This window comes from Strongylocentrotus purpuratus, unplaced genomic scaffold (assembly GCF_000002235.5).
Source record: "Strongylocentrotus purpuratus isolate Spur 01 unplaced genomic scaffold, Spur_5.0 spur5_scaffold_7, whole genome shotgun sequence".
Lineage (NCBI taxonomy): Eukaryota > Metazoa > Echinodermata > Echinoidea > Camarodonta > Strongylocentrotidae > Strongylocentrotus > Strongylocentrotus purpuratus.
Window position 1 is genome coordinate 5,766,174 of NW_022145613.1, and position 16,345 is coordinate 5,782,518.

Here is a 16,345-nt window from a genome sequence, read left to right on the forward strand (position 1 = left end):
TGTACTGAGCTGATTTGCGAGCTTGAACTGAAGATCATGAAACGTTTATTTTGGAGATAAAGATCGGCTTGGAGCGTCCGAGTACATCGTTATGATGTGTGCATGCACAATTAAGCAAGAACTTCGCAAAAGATCTAGCTAGCTGCATCAAAGAGCTTAATTACGGAGAGCTCTAAGTTAGCTTCACTATCCACGCAACTATAATGTAGAAGAAAGCAGTTTCCTGTTATACTGGGTCCGGGGTCGGGACTGCACGACTGCGGGGAGGGGGGGGGGGAGCCGATTAAGTTATAGAAGGATGGTGATAATCTTTTTTTTTTTAAACAGAATATTAAAGCGATCAAAGTTTTAAAAGATGGAACAGGATATGAAATAACAATGAATGACTGAGACATTCGGACCGTAACAACAACAATCCACTCATGACAGAGCTTACTACGAAAGCTCTGTAAAGAATAATCTCCCCAACATCGATGCCTTTCTGGTGAATTACACGCGAGGGAAATTACAGGAATATACATCTCCCTGGATATTCTGTACATTGCACGTGAGAAGTGTGGCGTACGTGTGCTGGCACAGGCATGCTTAGTGTCGCGTCGCGCCACCTTTTTGAATGAACATAATTGTAAATATTGTGATTAAGAAAGGGGGAAGGGCAAATTTCTGCAGTTTAATTTTTGAATGAAGGTTAACCTGTCTTATAAAGTGTCCATACTTATAGGATAGGATATTAGACCAGTCTAAAGATTTTTACCCATGGGCTGATGAGACTTTTCATTTGTGCCTATAAAACTTGAATAATATAGTGCTGAAAATGAATGAATGTTTCACCTTTACAGCGGGGGAAAAAACAATCGAGTGTAAAATGTGTATACTAGTACATGTATATGACTTGTGCTTTTGCAGATATAGCACATTCATGCCATTTGCCTGTACTAAAAGAGTTTTTCATCTGAAACATACATGCATTGATTTAGATATATATTTTTTCACCATGGAGATATATGATTCTTCGTGGTTACTGCTTATTGAAAAATGAGCGTACCTTATATGTTTTAATCAAAATAAAATTATTATTGTGTGATGACTATGTCTATTGATGAACTATGAATTCTTTAAGTTGTTCACGATATCAAACATTTGAACTTTTCATAGTATATATCTTACATACTGAAAATACCCTCATGTAGTACATATGTACTATTTATATTCCTTTAAAACCATCTATGCTGATGTGCAGGGGGGTGTTTCACAAAGATCCTAAGTTGAACTTATCTCTAAGTTGGACTTAAAAAATATGGAAAGCCATTAGCATCTTTGAAAATATTTTGTAAAAGTTATTTTGAAAGGCATTCATTGTTTATTGAAATCATTCATATTTTCTATTATCAAGGAGATTTCATGTTCTGGATGTGGAATTAATAAAAAGTCCAAAATACTTGAATTTCTGCTTTTGAATATATTTCATTTAAAGACTCCAATGGCTGTCCATAATTTGTAAGTCCAACTTAGAGTTAAGTTCTACTTAGGATCTTTGTGAAACACCCAGGTCTTCACAATACTAGTCTGGTCCTTTATGTCTACAGTACAATTAGATATAAACATGCTTATATTTCCAGATGGTTGGACTATAAACTTGGTTTAAATCAAATTTAACAGGCCAAGAGCGAGTTTTACTCAGTCCTGCTGTAAAACTCTGTTGCTTAAATCCAGCATACCAGTACTGTTTAATCGTTTGAATTATGGTCCCTATTAAAAAGTTAAGTTCTCCTCCCCATCCCTACCCCTCTCTCTCTTTCTCTCTCTGTGTCTTTCAGCTCTCTTTTGATCTTTCTCTCTCTCTCCCTCTCCCTCTCCCTCTCTCTAGGCAGATGTATATCGGTCACACTCTCAAAAGGACTTCAGATAATCTTTGAACAAAAGCACAGCACAAACTATACACACAGTTGGGGGATACTATATATTGCATAACCAAGAGATTTTTTTAATGATGAATGGCAGAAGAAACCATCAAAAATGGCTCCCAGCACAAGTCTCGATATGATTCCTCTAAATCATCCGTAACCATAGAAACATAAATCATATTTTCATCACAAGTCTAGTGATGCAAGTTAATATTGATAATCCAACGTGCAATAATAAGATATGGGTCTTTCCATAATTCCTGTAAAATCTTTTGGCGAATCAACCATGTTTCCAATGAACGTACGAGTTGTAGATTTTCTACTTCAATCTTGAAGAAACGCCATTAACGTATACATTTGTATGTCATACACATAGCAGGTAAACAGAAAATGGCACAGTGAGATTACTTAAAGGGTAAGTAGAAAATAATTCAATTCAAAGAAAGGTGTGGATCCTTACTATGGTGGATTTAAAAATATCTATGGGACCACGTGTAACATACACGCATATGCCTTTGAATAGTCTTGACAGGCTGCTTCATAAAATAGGCAGGTCCAATTTTCGTTCCTTAAATAAATACATACATATCATAAATGTTAGCTGTGTAGCAAAAGAATACAAAAAATACTTTTTAAAAATACATCCAGGCAGGATATAAAAGAACTATACACCAGGTAATTGATGCAGGAGCAGAATCCGCCCCGTTTTTAAAGCACATTTTATACGCAAATACACACATGTATAATAAATTGAAGATTTCATTTGTAGCAAAACCTTTGCTTCATACAATGTTACCAGTATTTATTCTTCTTTCCTTCCAAACTTTTGTTTTGGTGCATCAGCTACTGAAAAGATAACTATGATAATGTAACATCATAATAAATGTACAAACCTTTATATTTTAAAGGTGTATACAAATTGTTTAATGTGGAAGCAGAAATTCAATGAATGTTTGAGATATTCTCAATGATTTATCTCATTTTCAATAATTCCCTTTTCATTTTCTGCTTCCACTTTGCCAACTTTGTAACAAATGCTGACTTTTACAGCATCTCAGTTTTTAAAATCCTTGAACAATTACTGCATTGTGAAACAAAGGTTTTCATTCAAATAAAAAGCAATGGAAGGGCCCTCTCCATTTTATGAACCTACCACAGCTTTTTCAACTTTGAGTATCATCAATCTAATTGTCATTACACTTTTAATTCTTCTAAGTATACACAGCATGGTAGTGTGAATATATATACAGACTCATTTAGAAATACATGTTTTATAAAGCTTAATGGCAAACCAAATCAAAATTCTCCTCCATCGTCTCCATATTGATATAACGCCGCAAACGTAGATAGAGATGAAGTTTGCGGCTTTCAAATCCTGATAATACAGCAGAAGATGAAAATAAGAAGATTAGTTTTCCCACCATTTTGGCCTCAGTTCAAATATCCAACTATCATTAAAACTACATGCAAGCAACTTCTATCCATAAGCATAAAACATGAACTTTTAAGCAATTTTTAGTTTTGATTCACAATATTCACAATACCACACCTAATAATCTCTAGGTACTTTCAATGTTATTCTTAGTCATCTTGAGACAGATTCTGCATGCAAACATTAAGAATATACATACATTTATTCTTTGTAATATCATCTAATAAAATCTTCCTTTCACCAATCAAATACACCTTTTTATAAGAACTATCTTTAAAATATTAAAAGAGTTAAACCTCGTGGTTGCCTCACAGAGATTTATATTTAAAAAACTAGGGTAAAATATAATGAAATAAATTCTTGTGTTTGCATGCAAAAGTGTGTAAGAATTAAATTAAAGTCAAAACAAAAGTGCAATGAGAATGACATAAAATCATCAATTTATATCAATATACTTTATAATCATTTTCTTTTCTTCTCCTTGACGTTCCCAATATACTTGATTACATCACTGTTTCGTTTCCGCATCTAACATCACAGGTTATGCCAAGGAAACCTGTCAAATGAAAATAAGAAGGAAAAAGTGAAAAAATACATTGAGAATATAGATGCATCGTTTCTTTTCTAAATTAGGAATAAAATGGTAGAACATATCGGTATACATGTATTTTCATAAGAATATGTGTGTGCTTATGAAATGACCTTATGAAATGTTTTTGTTTTGTCCTCTTCTATAGCCACAAATTAGTATTACTAATTTAATGAAATATAAGATTGAGTTATTAAAGCCAACACCCACAGACAAATATCATTTTAATTTTGATGAGTGGGGGGATGAAAGAATTGTTATGCAGTTTCACTAATCGTAATATCAAATTCAGTTACTGGTCTTCACGGCTGATAAATGTTTTTTCCCCTCATTAAACAATACATGTAACTGTGCTTCGCAATGTCAGGATTTGGCGAAATGCATAACCTTGGTGCACTTTACATAGTTAAAGACTATATTGAATTGAATTTCCTTCGAACCAAGGCCAGTCCCAAACCCTAAGTGATGCACACAGTACTGTGAACAAATGATGCAAATTAGCTACTGCAGCTATATTATGCTTTGTTTTTTTAGAAACATGCCTCTACGACGTACCAACTCACTTACTGACTTGTATGTCTAACCACGGCCCTGTCGTACCAAGAGTTACGAGTCTTGTAATCAATCGTAAGTTTGCAGTCCCCTATCTCTTATGTACATAGTTGCAAATAATCGCAAATAAGTTACGATTAATATCAACTCTTTGTAAGACGGGGGCCCTGAACTATCCGTTTTTCCTGTATATTCTACTCACGAGTTACCAACTTACCTCCTATACTTATCGTCCACTGCCATTCTTGTTGGCGTCGCCCCCATCAGTGATGCCAGCCAGAGATCTCAAGGCAGTGATGGCTGCTACATCATGAGCTGCCTCCAGGGTGGCACCCACACCACGATAGGCCGACTGAGGCTCCGTAGAGATGTACACCACAGACTGATACTCGGGTTTATTTCCCTGTTGACACAGATAGAAATGAAATGAATGTAACTAACTATCTTGCCCAACGGCTAGTTTGTCAGTGTGCTAATTTCATATACATGTACATATTAAAATGTGTCACTAAATATCCAGTGATTGGTGAAAATAGAAGACTTTAAGTGAAATCAATAAACATCATCAACTAGAACAATATAGACAAGTGCTGAGTTGGGATAGATATTTTAAGGAAAACATACTATAGTCTATAAAGCAACAGTAACCAACAACATAACCCTCAGCTACCTAGGGGACTTGCACCACTGCCTTTAGCAAGTGACTCTAGCTGCTAAGTTGGTCCAGAAAGGATTAGTTGGCATACTTTGAAGCAACAAGTACCCAGTCAACTATTTTGGGGAAATCTTAAAACTGAGTGCTGACATTACAGCACATAGCTAACTCTGTGAAGATACTCTAGCTACTGATTTGGTAAAGAGAGGTTAAGCGATGTTAGAAATCGTGTACTGTACAACAACAATTTGAAAAAGCCATTCAACTTTGTGCTGACACCAGTGACTCCAGGAATAAGGGACTCTAGTCACTTAGTACATCTGGGAGTGTTTCACAAAGATCCTAAGTTGACTTAAAAGTTATGGAGAGCCATTTGTAGCCTTAAAATAAAATATATTCAAAAGCGAAAAATCAAGTATTTTAGATGATAAATTCCACATCGAGAACATGAAATCTCCTTGATAATAGGAAATATGAATGATTTGAATCAACATTTTATGCCTTTTAAAATAACTTTTGCAAAATATTTTTATAGATGCTAACGGCTTTCCATAATTTTTAAGTCCAACTTAGAGATAAGTTCCAACTACCCTAATTAACGGTGTATTAACCCCATTTTTTTTACCGCCAGTAAACGTCAAAAGTCGGGGGTGCGGTTTTTTATACACGTTACAGACAAAATTCATGCTGCAAATTGTTTCACTGAGGCTGAAGTTCTTGACTTAGTTAGATACCATCGTCCTGAAAATGACACTCATTTTTAACGCTTTTCAAATCATCCATCGGAAGTTCTGACATTAGAAAAAATATTTCTAATGTGAATGTTATACTATAATCTTGAATTTGATAAATTTTCATGTAATTCCGATGATGCAAAATATGAAATTTGGGGCCTGAAATTGTGCTCTGTCACTGCCAAGTCGATCATAATTGTGTTGGGATTGTTATTACATACGTGCGTTGGACAACAAATTTACATTGCCCCATGTGTGATCATTAATGTAGTGAGATGAAGAAATACGTGACGAAAAAAAATAAAAATATTTCTAGCAATATTTTTGTATGAAAATACTTGTCACGAACCTACAAATATGCAATATTTTATTTTTTGAACTATTATTATTGTAATATTTCTGGTTGATTGATGATTTTAACTTACGTGAAAATGGATGTTTGTTGATTCTAAATATATGTCTGGTGGTGGGAATTTGATGGATTTCATATTTTGAGTGTGTGTATGTACGTGTGTTGGTTACATTATACATAAGTGTAAGAATTTCGGCCAAATTTTACAATATAAATAACGAAATAAATATATATTATAGTATTGTAATTTATTTATTCTGGAAAATTACGAGAATTTTTTTTAACCTCTTAAAAATAAACAATTATAACACCAGTAATGAAAGAGCCTGAATTGTAAATCCAATATGGCAGCTTGCATGAGTCTCAATTTTACACAACAACACCAGACAAAATATTGAGAAAAATAATCATTTAATGTCAAATTGAAATCAAGATTTATGTACATTTGCAAATAAAACACGATTAAGGACAGCAATATGAGGGCGAAAAAGAGGGGTGCGGTTAATACACGAGGGCAGTTTATACAACGTTAATTACAGTAATGATCTTTGTGAAACACCCCCCTAGACAGGTTAAGAACAGTATACTCTGAAGCAAACAGTTTCAGAGTATACTATTTACCAGTAAACCTAGTGACCTACCTTGGGGAAGTCGTTAAACTTGGTGCTGACACCACCAACTTGGGCAAGGTACTCTAGCTGCTGAGTTGGTCTAGAGAGGTTGGGGATGGAATGAGGTCCAGATGTTCCCTTCAGAAGAGCTTCGGCGGTTGGGGAGTGTCCAAGGCTAAGAAGGTCCTGGGCTATGTCACGCAGGGAATTCTTCTTTGGGGAGACCTTCATGTTAGAGCCTGTGACAGGTGCACCAGGGGCACGATTTAGACCTGGTAGGAAGCAGCCAGGAACATGTTTTTTTTTAAGTTTAAAGCCCCACTGCACTACTTATGGCTACTTGCACCCTCTATACAGCAAACGATGCCTAAGCAGTACCCATTGATCCCCCATGATGCCCTTTTTCTTATGTTAATTGAGAGCTGATTTGATGAGATAACCACCTGCCAGTGACCTTACAGGGAGGTCTAATCCCTCCATGCCAAACTAGTGCAGAGGGGCTTTAAGTGATGGTCTACTTCTTACGTTTCCCAAGTTATTCCTCATCAACATTGCCTTTTAGTGAAAATGGAGAATACACTTTGAGCTTGGAATATTGAACTCTGGTTTGGCTTATCATCAACATTCAACCTCCATCAGCCTTCAGGAAATGTCAAATAATGCAAAGGAAAAAACAAATGAACTAGCATTGGTATTGGAAGATTAAAAGTATTCCAATGGTAAAGGATGTCACTGAATTCAATCAGAAATGGAAATCTGTAGCTTATATGATGTATTTCCACTTATAAAATAACATTTTCTTCTTCTTCTTTCTGTTTATGAATGATAGGATATAGACAAGACAAGCGTCAAATGCGTGTTTTTTGTTCTCAAAAGACTTAATAAAATTATATGGGTTTTCTGGCCTTACAGTCATGTATAATTTGGTGAATTGTTTCAGTCCAGACTAAGAAAGGACCAAACTGGAAAAAAAAGATGACAAGGAAAATGGGCCCAGTTAAATCCAGCATTGATTTGGAAGCAGAACTTACCTTGTCCGGGCATTTTATGAGCTCCCGCTGGAGCAGGGCCTGATGGGAAGATCTGTGACGGCTGTGATCCCATGCCTGGCATCATGGGAAGCAATCCAGGAGCAAGTCCTTTCACAGAATTAACCTGGGCTGGAGAGCCATCCTTCTTCTCGTCCTTCTTTAAACCTGAGATGAGGTGACCAATTAGCATGAGGAAAATGTGCAAGAGGATGAAATATTGTGTTTTTGAAAAAGAAAATGTTGCCAATAAGCCAGTTCATAGTTGCAGTCTGAGTGTGAGTGTGTGTGTGTGTATTTGGGTATTTACAGACGTGTATCAATCAGATATGATTATTTACGTCTGAGGACCGACTTTTAACGTCACCATCCAAAAGACGTGACTCGGTTTGAACCTGCGTCCTCGGCTGAATCATGAGCAGATAAAGGTCATTGCAGACCAAATTGTGAAATACACGGAGACAAAATACTAGATACGTGCTCATGAAAGTTATGTAATCATTATTCATTTATGCGCAAGCAGTGCACTCCATGATACACAGGTGGAGGTATTCTTTGAAAAGGGGAAACAAAGGCGTTTTATGTAGCACCTCCATTGCTGTAGGAGTGATAGTTTCAATATGTACAAAGTGGGGCCGCTTCATGTTTTGAAGATCTGTGGATATTCAGGGTCATTTGTGACTAAACTTGAACAGGTGTATTATTACAGACATATCAGCAAAGTAATCCTACATGGGTTTAGAAAGGTCGATGCTACCTTTCAATCCTAAATGTCACTGGGTCTGACCTTAAACACACATATTTTATAAGTAGCACTTGGGTAAAGTAAACATTTGAGAGGAAAACACTCACCTTTCTTCTGTTTCTCATCTTTGAAAGTGACTTTCCTGTCCCCCTCCTGATCTAAAGTCTGTGTAGGAGAAATAGAAATTCAATTCAATAAGAATGAATGCTTCAGGAAACCATTTTGGCACATTAATGATCAAGGGATGGAACATTACACTTTGTAATACTTCACTAATAGGAGACATGCCATGAATCCTGAAGAATGTATCCTGTTGTTACAAGTCAAATTAAGGTTTCTGTCACAATGCAATTGCAAGACTTTGATCTTAAGAAGATTCACACCACCATTCAAGACTTCAGTCAGATAACATTCACATTTCTAAGATTCGATATCAAAATCATTGTAGGTTTTTTTTTCCCCCTACAAAACCAAGGCTTTATCAGGGCTGTCAACCCTCCCGCATTTGGAGGGAGTCTCACGCCACCATGCTCATTCTCCCGCTGTCCCACCAGCTCGTAGCGGGAGACTCCCGCCACCACGCCCTTCCTCCCGCTCTCCCGGTTTATTGAAAAACCTCCCGCCAAACGTGTATAAAAAATGAACCAGCGTACTCGTATCGTATGGATTTTTTTTTGCTCAACGGAGGAGGGGGGGGGGGGGGGGGGGGGGGGGTAGTGAGTACTTCAATTTTTTTTTCTTACTCAACACCCCCCCCCCCTTCCCTGTTGAGCAAAAAAAAAATTGCATCAAAGCAGTCCCCAAAGTTGACAGCCCTGCCTTTATGCAATCATCATCACAGCAGATTCTGTTTTTGTCTTTCTTATATTAGAGTAAAAGAAAAAAAGAACATGCATCTCTCTCGCTCTCTCCCTTCCCCCTACCCCTCCCCCCCCCCACCAAAAAAAAAGAAGAAGAAGAAGAAAGAATCTTCTCTCTAACTCCATTCTTATCTTCCATTTTTCTTACAATAAATAGCATGTAAAACCATTAGCAAACACCAGTGATGCATACACCATGCGTACCTTGGATCCAGTCTTGAGGGCTGACTTGGAGGGTTGTCCTGCGCCCACACCATTACTTTCCTCAGGCGTAGGGGCGTAGCCAAGGAGCTTCAGCATGTTCTCTGCTGCTTGCTTCTTGGCATCCTTCTTGGTCTTCCCTTTACCGCTGGCTGTCTTGGATGCAGCAGACACCTGAGGAATGTGGGTATAGAAAGATCCATGGAAAGTGTTATACAGTCAAACCTGTTTTAGTGACCATCTGGCCACAAAGACCACATTTCTTGTTTCCCTTTAAAAGGGTTTCTCATTGATACATGTACTAAAGCAACCTGTCTACAAAGACGACTTTTTGTGTTTGCCTTGGGCGGTCACTATAGACAGGGTTGACTGTACTTGGTAATATCCCCAACCCCCCAAAAAATAAAAACAACATGACAACAACAAACACAAACAAAAACAGGAAAAGAAATTACATGAACTTGAGGTAAAATATTTCTCTAAACAAATAAAAAGGAGGCAAATTTTTGCTATAAAGCAAAATGAATACTTTGTTTTGCAGTCACTTTGAGATACATATATAAGAGGCTTACAAGCACTTCTGTTTTTACCATTTCCAAAGGAAATTCTTGGATATTGCTTTCCTATCTTCATCAACATTTTCTGGATTTGGGGTTACAATTCTAAGATCCTAAGCCACTTGACTCGTAATGCACATCTTTTCAAATATGCCATAACCTTAAGAAGATGTTTTTTTTTTATTGATAAGAGAATAACCAAATGGAGACCTACCTGCATGGTAAACTCCCGTCTTCGTATCATGTGAGCTCCTGCTCGTTCCATCAGAGGACGCTCCTCAGTCACAGCGAATTCAGGTTCACGCTCGTTCTTGGCCTAAACAAAATAAAACAACAGTCTTCTCATTACCAGTCCACCTACAAGTTTCATCCTACGATGAAGGGATGGGTCAGGGAGTCACAATTAACATTAACATCCGTTCTTAGCCTCTAAAAAGATAAAACAACAGTCTTATGTCTCACTCTTTTCAGGTTGCATCGGCCAAACTTAACGGAAAATCTAAAAATCTGTGATACTGTTGACAACTTTAAAGCACGTCTTAAAACATTTCTTTTCAAAAAATACTTTCTAATGTTAATGAGAGGAAGAAGGTTGAGCATATCTCACTCTTCTTATGTTACTCTATCCATCTTTCCTTCTTAGTGTTTATTATTGCGCATAGAGACATATTGTAATATGCGCTTAACAAGTACGGTATATTATTATTATCATTATCGCACTATGAATATGCCTGAGTCACAGAAAAGGATACCAAGTATTGACATGAGTACCATAGCTTTTACTTTATAATTCAAAATGGAAACAAAATACAACACATAAAATGAGATTAGTGCAGGAATATGTGTCCAGGGTCGTCAGAGGCATATTGTTCTCTTGATATGAAGAGTTTTAAAGCCCCACTGTACTACTTATAGCTACTTGCGCCCTCTATATACCAAATAATGCCTAATTGTGTTGGTCTCCCATGATCCCCTTTTTCTTATGTTAATTAATTGCTGATTTGATGAGATAATCACCTGTCAGTGACCTTGCAGGGAGGTCTAATCCCCCTGGCCAAACTAGTGCAGACAGGCTTTAAACCTTCGCAGTACAATCCAGAAACACAACGAATTGAAGAATTTGTTTGGCTTATGGTGAACCAAGGGTTAAAGGGGTTATCCTACCTGAAGAATCTGTACAAGCCTGCTGACAGGGTGAAGGCCTGGAGCGCCAAAATTGGGGTCCTCTGGGGATGTCTTCAGCAGAGACTTGGATTTCCTCTTCTTGTTCTTGTCCTGCACCCAAAGCTTGCGCTGCATCATGTGATGTTGGATAACAACCTGCTGTAAATAGGGTGAACATATAAATATCACTTGAGAATATGAAGAAAGGAAAAGAAATTGCTCAAAATGCACTTCAGAACAATCCCACTTTATGACACATTGCAACAGCCACACCGAAGAGCTGATTATTAACAGAACCAAACCATATTACAGATGTTTCAAGAGTGTGCTAGATAGTTATGTATAGAGATTTTCAGTTGATGCTTTTTTTTCACCAAAGCTAAAACTGGTTACTCCATTCAAAATATACAGCTTTTTGATCTATCAAAGTCTTACAAATGTAAACATACACTCACAAACACACACTATAATGGACCTGAAAGTTACCTTAGCTGCGACAGGAGGGAGTTCCTTGAGTTTAGGGAGCATCAGCTCAGCGGCTTTACGCTTGGCATCCTTCTTGGAAGGGCCTTCAGACTCAGTGTTAAACTCTCCCACAGTGCACTGCAGCTTGAAGATCTTCAGGTGGGGCTGCCCTCGCTCATCCAAAACCTTTTAGGAATCATTGGAAATCATTGGAAGCAAGTGGTCAAACTGGCTTAGGGGAAATATCATTTTGTTAATGTTTACACTACGATTGCAAAACCTATACAGTAGCAAAATGATAACATAGAAAAATCATTAAACAACTTTTATTAACTAAAAGTGACAGATCTTCTCTCCCCCCCCCCCCTCCTTTTCACTGTAGAAAGTAAGGAAAAACAAAAGAACTATTTCTCTTTAATAGAAGTCAATAATTGCTTTGTCTTCACATGATTCAAAACAGATTCATGCACTTTTAATCCCTTGTTTTCAATGATCTTTCTATAGGCACAAATTTTGTATGAAGTTCTGAAAACGCTATCAAAAGCTCTCCTCTTACCTTGAAAACAACATTCAGATTATGAAGGTTTGCAGCCTCATAGATAAGGCTGATATCGGACTTGACATTCCTCTCCTCCCCACCACTAGGGGCATCCCCATTGCCGTCCACAACCACGTTGGTGGTCGTAGCCATGTCCACTTTAGATGCAGGCTCGTTCTCCAGGGCGGTCAGGGCACGGAAGGCGGCGTTTTGACGGGCACCCTTCTGTGTCTTTCCTTCCCCCACAAACTCGTGATCGCCGACGGTGACCTTAATGTAGTGCACAAATGGCCGTGGGTACCTGATCCATCGTGAACAGAGAGAGAGAGAGAGACACGAGACAGAGATATAGAGTTATGGTATGGCTCAAAAGTGCACAAAATTTATGTATCAAGTGCAAAACAGCTGGAATCTGAGCACATTTAATACACACTACTCTTGTATTGCTCATAATTTGAAAGGTCTTGTTGGCAGTGTATAACAAATTAATTTTGTATTTGTTGACATATTCTTGTTTTCTCATTATCATAAAGGTATCTTATGTAGACTATAAATATATGTTGGTATAGTACATATGTTGATAATTATGGTGCCCTCATCACAAGCCGCCTGCTTTCAGGGAATGTAAATGTCCTCTTGTATTCAACTGATAAGAAATATAATTTCTTTTGAATTTGAATATAAATAAACTAATTGCTCCCTGGCTCCAATCTAAGCTGGCTGTGCCACTGATGTACATGTACCCAGAAAATAAATTGGAAGGTTCCTTCTTCTCCAAGTTGCCTTGATGATGTCACAGTTGGTTGCACTAATGGCAATCTGACCTTGCAAATGTTAACAACTTACCGATAGTAGGGCCTGTTATGGTTGTTTTGATATGGAGGGCCTCCCTGCTGGGGCATATGCTGATGTTGTTGTTGTGTTTGATTAGGTGGTGGCGCCCCATCCTGCTGTCCCTGCTGCTCCATTCCCCCTGGGCCCTGGGGAGGCATCCCCTGGGGTGGAGCCATGCCTGGGGGAGGGGCAACTTGCCCTAGGAGGAGATACAAAGAGAGAAGAGAAGCAAAGCGGGACTTACTTTCTCAACCGGTTTTTAATACACAAAGTGTATTTCAGGGATGCCAGTTAGAATTGATCAGACGGCCTGAAAATCACCTAGAATGAGTTATTTTGTACACAAAACAGCGACAAAGTGCAGAATTTGTTTGAGATAATTGATGAATGGCTGAGGCAATGGGATAAGAGTAAATAACTTATGCTATCACATTCAAGACATCACTCTTGGACCTCTTTGAGACATACATATACCTATAATACATTAATCAACATGAGATTACTTTAAAACCAAAAAGCTTTTTCACTTTGAGATTGGTCTAGATTTAAGACAGTTCCATACCACAAAATAAGTAAACTAATTCCTATGCTATTGCGATGAAAGAAGTAACTGTTAACCACTCCATTAAATTTCAGGTAGTAAAAACCTCTGGTTTTACAGTAAATAAAATCAAATCTTCAAACCTTGCTGTGGTTGGAGAGGCGGTGGTGGCATCTGTGGAGGGCCAGGAGGGTGGAATGTAGGAGGGGGTTGAGCCGGTCCAGACTGCCCTTGCTGCCCCTGACCTTGCTGTTGGGCTGCTGGTGGCTGCTGTGGTGGGGAAGGTGGTTGCTGCTGGTTGGGATGTGGACCTTGCGGTGGTGGACCCTGTGGCATACCACCATGATTAGGAGGGGGCATACCTTGGTTCCTGGGGCCACGGTAACCTCCGTAGAAGGGGCGCTGGGGTACAGGGTTGAGGGGCATGTAGTGCACCTGCTTGCCTGTCTTCATGGCCAGGCTGTTGAGCTTGACGGTCGGGGTCATGGCATCAGTGTTGGTGTTCATGGGCCTGTGCTTGAACTTCTTGGGCTGGTTCTGCTTCGTTCAATGCAATACATAGAACATTTGATAGTAATAATAAATGGAACTGGGAGCTGCACAGCATTCAAGAAGCTATCTCATCATTAGTCCTCTCCTCATGCACACATCTTTCATCAGAGTATCACATTATATCCTCTCAAATAATCATTGTTACACAAAATCTAAAGACTATACCAGATTTTCTGTATCCCTTTTTCATAATCTTTAAATCGACAATACATAGAGAAATGAAAAATTACTATTATATCATAAACAAATTAACAATATTATGTGGCATTCTGTAATTCTGTTCATACAAGATCATTTCTCCTATAAATGTGAAAGAAACATATAATCTGTGCAAATTTGAGGAGACATAGCAGGTCTATTCAGACCTTCCACAATTTATGTTCAAACTTCAAAAGTTGATGTTCTATGGGTTAGTTTATGATGGCATTCACTGTCATCACCAAAGCATCACACTTACTCTAGGGACGGGATGGGGAAGCCCACACTTCTCCAGGGCACTGGCTGCGGCTCCGTGTTGAGCCTTCTTGATGCTGGCGCCAGACGAATCGTATTTCTGAGTGCCAAGGGTCAGACAGACGGAGAAGATCTTCTCGTGGGGAGGGCCCTTCTCGCTGACGAGCTCGTATTTGGGTTGGAGTTTGTTGAAGCGTGCCAGCTCATTGAGCAGGCACATCGATGTCTTCTCTTTGGTATTTGCCATGTTGTTAGCTTCCTAAACAAATTCAAGCACGAGATGGAATGGAAAGGATACAGTGAAAGTCAATGATATCATGGGTCTTGAAGACGAGTGCACAGTTTTGCAAACACAAATTTTTAGAGCAGGTGAGTTTATAAAGACAATGTACAGACTCAAATGTGCTTTGAATTCAAACATACCGTACGTCTCCCATTAAAATGGGAATTAATAGAATTTTGAAAAGCCAAGTAATAAAGAATGTCTGCATAACTCTGTTTGGAAACAAGACACATGTCGATGCCTCTCCTTTGAGCATAACGATGTATATGTGGAACTTACATTTTGCGCAGGCCCCTGTGCAGCATTGTCCCCGCCACCCGTGCTGGGCACGGCGACACCGCCATTGGAGTCTTGCTGCGTCCCTTTTGGACTAGCAGAAGCAGAGGCAGCAGGAGGGCCACCGCCACCACCACCACCACCACCATGAGAGGCTGCAAGCAACTGGGCGGGCATGGGAAGGATCCCTGCAGGCCGGCCAGTGGGATGAGCCTCAGACGGTGATGAAGTGGCAACAGCTGGAGCAGCTGACTGGTTTGCAGAGTGAGACATTGGGGTCGACATGGTTGCAAGCTTTGTGGCTCTTCTGTTTGTTCCCTGTGATAGAAAAAAAAATCAAGTGGAGAAATGTTACATTTTCCTATTCTTTCGCTTTTCGAAGAAGTAATACAATTAATAATATGAACAAGGCATATGATATCTTCAGTAAGTATATAGACCTAAATCTACTTTCCATTCTGTCAGGAAAACACATACAATCCAATTGTTTCAAGATAGTTTCCCTTTCTTTCATATGCTTCAATTTACAAATATGGACATCAATAGACGGTCAAGCTCATGAAACTAAGCCCAGTCATTCAATTATGGAACATAAAGAGGAACATAAAGAGGAACATAATTCAGAGGGCCAATATGTTGTAAAATTGCCTTTTGTAAGCCAAATTATTGTACCCTATTTCGCGGACGCGTAAGTTCATACATGTCTTGGATGCGCTTACGCGTCCGTCCGTCGCCAACCTCTCAAAGACGGGCCTATAAGAGTCCCGGACACGGGCCGTCACCTCATTCTGGATTCTGATGAGCTGTTGACACACACACTTACTCCAGGATCGCTTAGTTTCCCGAATCATGGACTCCCGGCTCACCTCAAGACCCGGGAGTTAGCATGTTAGCTGAGCATCTTCAGCTATGCTGAGCTTAGCTGAAGGACAAGTAGAGATAATATAAGGTTAGTTTAGTGTTTAGTCGGTGTCTTGTCTTTCCTTCTCCATTTCATACATTTCACCGCATCGTAAGTA

At 38.8% G+C, this 16,345-nt stretch overlaps 1 protein-coding gene across 2 annotated transcripts; it reads right to left on the reverse strand.

Moving 5' to 3' along the window:
- Positions 1-1,946: 1,946 nt before the first annotated feature.
- On the reverse strand, positions 1,947-15,670 carry LOC582369 (double-stranded RNA-binding protein Staufen homolog 2). 2 transcript variants are annotated; one of them, XM_030974081.1, is made up of 14 exons: positions 15,330-15,670; positions 14,772-15,026; positions 13,906-14,299; positions 13,234-13,420; positions 12,406-12,688; positions 11,871-12,035; positions 11,385-11,540; positions 10,435-10,536; positions 9,667-9,837; positions 8,710-8,767; positions 7,861-8,025; positions 6,860-7,101; positions 4,695-4,880; positions 1,947-3,892 (listed from the first exon to the last, which is right to left on the reverse strand). In XM_030974081.1, the coding sequence occupies exons 1-13, from the start codon at positions 15,609-15,611 to the stop codon at positions 4,704-4,706; spliced, it is 2,637 nt and encodes an 878-aa protein (XP_030829941.1). In that variant the 5' UTR covers positions 15,612-15,670; the 3' UTR covers positions 1,947-3,892; positions 4,695-4,703. The 2 variants fall into 2 exon arrangements, with proteins under 2 accessions (XP_030829941.1, XP_030829940.1); XM_030974080.1 differs by having other exon boundaries at positions 11,385-11,543.
- Positions 15,671-16,345: the final 675 nt, after the last annotated feature.

Bases quoted from the DNA above. Each gene is read 5' to 3' on its own strand.
- LOC582369 (XM_030974080.1), bottom strand. From the start codon at position 15,611: ATGTCGACCCCAATGTCTCACTCTGCAAACCAGTCAGCTGCTCCAGCT. The intron at 13,421-13,905 runs GTTTGAAGATTT...ATCTCCTCCTAG, and splicing joins GCCTCTCCAACCACAGCAAG to GGCAAGTTGCCCCTCCCCCA. The intron at 12,689-13,233 runs GTAAGTTGTTAA...ACGATGGATCAG, and splicing joins CATAACAGGCCCTACTATCG to GTACCCACGGCCATTTGTGC.